Source organism: Brugia malayi (genome assembly GCF_000002995.4).
Source record: "Brugia malayi strain FR3 genome assembly, contig: Bm_v4_ChrX_scaffold_001, whole genome shotgun sequence".
NCBI lineage: Eukaryota > Metazoa > Nematoda > Chromadorea > Rhabditida > Onchocercidae > Brugia > Brugia malayi.
Window position 1 is genome coordinate 1,248,151 of NW_025062479.1, and position 5,743 is coordinate 1,253,893.

At 32.8% G+C, this 5,743-nt stretch overlaps 1 protein-coding gene across 1 annotated transcript; it reads left to right on the plus strand.

The window, feature by feature from the left end:
• Positions 1-442: 442 nt before the first annotated feature.
• On the plus strand, positions 443-1,086 carry Bm17886 (Uncharacterized protein; the record flags this gene model as incomplete). The annotated part of the gene is made up of 2 exons (XM_043073217.1): positions 443-682; positions 850-1,086. The coding sequence occupies 2 exons, from the start codon at positions 443-445 to the stop codon at positions 1,084-1,086; spliced, it is 477 nt and encodes a 158-aa protein (XP_042929151.1).
• Positions 1,087-5,743: the final 4,657 nt, after the last annotated feature.

Consider the following 5,743-nt stretch of genomic DNA (forward strand, 5'->3'; position numbering starts at 1 on the left):
GATCCAAAGGGACAAAAGAAACTTTACTTTTATGCAAGGTGATAAAAGTCTTCAGTCCATTACAACCTCAACACAATAAAATGCTTTGGCATTATTTGACATTGGATCACAACTCTCCTTCACTTCCAAAAAATTATCACGTCAATTAAGGTTAACCGAAACTCAAATTATGATAATAACTCCATTTGGTATGAAGGAACCGAAATCATGTCCCACTGCTCGCATACAACTAAATGTGCTAACTACAGAAAGCGAAATCATACTATTACAAGCAAATATAATTGATTATCTAACGAACGAACTGCAGGTAGTGAAAACATCGAATGAACTTCAAATTCAAAATTTAACAAATTATTGGAAAAAACCTGACGTATTGATTGGAGCTGATTAGTTTTTCAAATTTATTAGTCTACCAGAAATCAAGGAATTAAAATCAGGGCATATGTTGGTTCAATCAAATGGTCCTATGATTGCTGGAAGTGGAGATATTGAGAAATTTTGTAAGAACGAATTATATCCTAAAGAAGTAGTATATTCTACAAACGCCAATACTAACTCGGAGTTAGAAAAATTTTGGAAGTTAGAGACGATTGATATTCAAAAATCATCTCAAGATGATGATGATGATCAAGCTTTAAAGCATTTCAAACGAACCATCATCAAGCAGGGTGGAAGATATCAGGTTTGTTGGCCATTGAAAGACTCCAAACAAAAATTAAGCAATAATTATGGTTTATGCCTGGGACGATTGAAGACAACCATCTACAACATAATTCAAATCTCCATTTATATCATCAAATACTTATGGATCAACTACATTCGGGTATAATTGAAGAAGTACCTCCAAAGGATGAGGTAGGCGTTATTCATTACTTACCACATCATGAAGTATTAACTCCTAGTAAATCAACAACTAAATTAAGAATAGTATATGATGCCTCAGCACATCACAAAGGTTTTAAAAGCTTAAATGAAGTACTACATCGAGGTCCAGTAATGCTACCGGATTCAGTTGGAGTAATATTACGTTTTCGGATGATGAAAATAGTAATAACCGCTGATATCGAAAAGCATTTTTACAACTAGAACTACAAAATGAGGAAAGAAATTGTACACGTTTTCTTTGGTTAGATGATACTGATAAAGAACTAACCAATGAAAATATAAAATGTTACCGATTTAAGAGAGTTCCTTTTGGGGTAATATCCTCACTTTTCTTATTAGCAGCAACATTAAATTACCACCTAGAAAATAATGGTAGTGAATTGGCATGGGAGATAAGAAAGAACTTATACGTGGACAACGTTATTATATCAGCTAATGGAACAGAAGAGGCCTTATATAAATATGAAAGAACGAAAGAAATTTTTGGTGAAGCATCGATGAACATAAGAGAATTTCTTTCAAATGACGAAGAATTTAATGAAAGAATACCTGAATGCGACCTAAGCCAAATAAACCAGGAAAATTTTCTTGGTCTTAAATGGAACCATGAACAAGATATTATCCGTGTGACACTGAAACCATGGATAGGAAAAAGTTTAACAAAGAGGACTATCCTACAATTCATAGCCTCTCAATACGATCCATTGGGTCTTCTCGTTCCTATAATGATCAAACTTAAATTATTCATACAACACTTATGGAAAGAAAATATTCCATGGGATCAATCTTTAAACAAACAAGACGAATCTCATCAAAGAATGGCCAACAAATATAATAGAGCTGCCAAGATTTGTAATGGAAACTTCACAATTAACAGAATTCCATATATTTACTGACGCTTCGAAAGTCGCCTATTCTGCAGCTATTTATATTCTCAATCATAGATATCAAGACACATATTCGAATTCATTCTTAATTTATGCTAAATCTCGAATTGCTCCAATTAAAGGTATGTCAATTCCTAGACTTGAATTATTATCTGTACTAATTGGAGTAAAAGCAGCTCAATTCGTATTGAAACAATTAAATCTTGAAAATAATCAAGTTACTTTGTGGACAGATTCAAAATGTGTTCTTTACTGGATCCAGAATTATACAAAGCTGCTTCCCAGATTTATACAAAATCGCATCGAAGAAATAAGGAAATCTAACTTCGAATTAAAATACATACCAAGTGATCAAAATCCAGCAGATATAGCCACCAAAGGATTATCACTACTTAAACTTCAAAATTGCAAACAATGGTGGAAAGGACCTCGATGGTTGGAACTCAAGAAATCTGAATGGCCTAAGTGTAAACTTCGTTATTCAGGAAACGATGAATTTGCAGAAGCTATCGCTTTGAACTTGACAAAGATAACTCAAACTTTTAAAATAGATACAATTGAATTTATTGACGAACATCGCTTCAGCAGTTGGATAGAACTAATTCGAGTAACTGTTTGGGCTCTTCGATTTATTAAACAAACCTGCAAAAGGAAATTAGTGTGGCTACAACCATTATACATAAAAAAGAGATATATGACTAAAATTGATTACGATATAGCGAAAAACATGTTGATCAAACAAGCCCAATTACAAATGTTAACAGAGGACGAAAAGGAAAAATGGAATCTATATCAAGATGAAGGTGATAACTTATGGAAGTTAATGAGCCGACTGGAAAATTCAGAATTAACGGACGAAAGCAAATATTCCATATATTTACCGAACCGAACCATAGTTATACCACCAATCTTATCATTTTACACAAGCATAATGTATTATATCACGCAGGAATCGCACATACGTTATCTGAATCAAGACGGAAGTTTTGGGTACCGAAAGAAAGAGCTGCTATAAAACGAATCATAAACTTATGCTGTTCTTACATTCGCTGGAAAGCTAGACCGTTCAAACTGCCAGCGATGCCAAGTTTACCAGAAACACGAGTAAAACGATCTAGAACCTTCGAACAAGTCGGTCTAGATTACATGGGTCCTCTTTCAGTCAAATCTAATACCAGTCTGGTCAAAAGATAGATAGCACTTTTTACGTGCTTTACTACCAGAGCGGTGCATCTAGAAATGGCGAAGAATTTATCTGCCGAGAATTTTTTACATGTTTTAAGAAGATTTATCGCTCGACGTGGATATCCAAAATTAATATTAAGCGATAATGTAAGCCAATTTCAACTGGTATTCAAAACCATTATGGAAGAAAACGCTAATTTTTTGGCGACAAAGGGTATGGTATGGCAAAATACTACACCAAGAGCACCATGGAGTGGTGGTGTATATGAAAGACTTATAGGACTCACAAAAAGGGCATTAAGAAGAGCAATAGGAAGAAAACTTCTAAAGGAAAGAGAATTAATAACATTAATAGTTGAAATAGAAGGAATCCTTAATACTCGTCCATTAACTTATGTAGGGTTTGACGACTACAGAATCATACGCTCAATTGATTTTATATCACCTATCGCCTCATTAGATCTACCAATCAATTATGATAGTGATCAAGACGAATATACTCCTTATACAATAAAGACTAAAGATAAACTAGTCAAGTATTGGATCAGTACTCATATCACATTAAATGTCTTTTGGAAGTTGTGGAAAGAAGAATACCTTATAAGTCTTAGAGAACGTACACAAAGAGAATTAGCATCACCTAGAATAGTGGAAAAAAGAATACCACATGAAAATGAGATAGTATTATTAAATGAAGGAGAAATACCTCGTGATGAATGGAAATTAGGAAAGATAATAAAAATTAAACGAGGATGGGATGGAAAAATAAGAAGCGCAACAATAGAATCACCAACTGGAAAACAAATTGACCGATCAATAAATATGCTTTATCCTATGGAAATAGATGCTGCTGAAGATATAGAAGACAAAGTGGAAGATAAACCGGAAGAATCATTGCTAGACGAACCAGAAGTGCTAAAAAATTACAAACTACGGTCGATTCAAAGGATAAGTCTAATCTTTTGATAAAAACTTTATCATTGATAACGATGATGTCGTTAATACCAAGACAGGTATTAACAGCTGTAATTGAATTTCTGGAGTACCCTTTAATATTCCTGAAAATGGAATTGTGAAGAAATTATTAACAAAGATGCTACATATCACAAAGTGGATGTGTACACACGCATCCATGTAAGAAAAACAGCTATAAAATGTAACAACATTACACGGACTTTTTTTTTTTAGAATATTACTATGCACGAAAGCTTTTTTTAGAATATCACTATCTGTAGTATCAGACCATACGTCTACTACTGCAACTTCCTCACAATTCTGCAGATATTTAAATGTTCGAAAACAAATGAATGGAATTGGACTAATTCAATCTTCTCCTAATCAATGGATAACGAATAAGGAAATACAATACTCCTATGGATGTTTAGGAGTCAACTGTCAATCAACATCAAATTTCATATTAACCCAAGGAGAAATTCTCCTATACGATGGAAGAGGATTAGTCTCTAACCTTAACGATCCTTAACGATATAAAGGATTGTTTGACACAAAAGGGGGAATGTATAACAAATACTAACATTATCATATGGAATAACAACGATACAACCAATCATTGTTTGTATCGAAAGATCGGAAGATCTAAGGCTACAAAGTATAACAAACACTTCATCATCGACGAGCTACAAGCATCGCTTATAATTAATGAAAACCCCCATATATTAAACATCAAAAATTGTTGATTCACCTCTCCACTTTTAATGCAAGGTGATATAGTTATTGAGGTAGACGTTGAAGATGATTCGAACTCTACTACAAAATTCAAACGAAGGATTATAAATAAACTATTAATGATGGAAAAGTTTCCTGACAAAAAGTTCGATCCTGAAAACGTAAAACTTCAATACCTTTTCGATTCACAAGAATTCATTCAACAACTCAAACAAACGCATCAAAGAAGTTGCCAAAACAGAAATAACTTATTACTGTTGATCAAATGGTTATCAATCAACAACCCTACACTTTCCGCGAAACTAATAATTCAAAGAAACGATGTGATAGCTAAAAGAATTAACGGAAATTTGATGGTGGCTCCTTGCAAATCAGAACGACCGACAATCGAAAATATCGAATTCAAAAGAGATTTAATAAGTAAGTTTGAAATTGAAACAATTAACGCAGAATTAGAAATCCTGACTCAAAACCACGAAACAATCAATTCAATACCACATCAAATGAAGAATGAATTCTTTTGGCAAGAAATTTCTGAAGAAGGAGAAAAAATTATTGAACAAATGGAAAGGAAATTTAACGAAATTGTTCTACCGATAGAAGAAGAATTTGAAGACGTGATGATAACACATTGGAAATTGATTTTTGTCTGTATAATTATCGTGACAATATTAACTATTTTAGTTATTATTAAGTGGAAATTTAAATTAATTCAATCTCTCCTTTGTAGTACTCCAAAACAAAGTTCAAATTAAACTACTATCATTACTCTCGCTATGGAATCATCACATACTCAATTCCTAACTAAAGAAGAAATCCCACCCATTAAACTCCATACATTTAGCTATATACCTCAAAATCACTCTCTCAAAATTACATCTTAAAACAATTTCTCTCCCGCTTTGGGTGTGTCGCGAATTATAATTTCGCGAAAACTTCTAACCAATTTTATAATATTTTATAATATCATAAATCATCTCTCCTTTTTAAATTGTAAACAATCTTACGTTTCAAAAACAATCTCTTCATAAATTTGGCTTCTTAAGATTTATTACTCATGTTATTTTATGTGAAATTAGCCCTTATCATAATCTCTTATT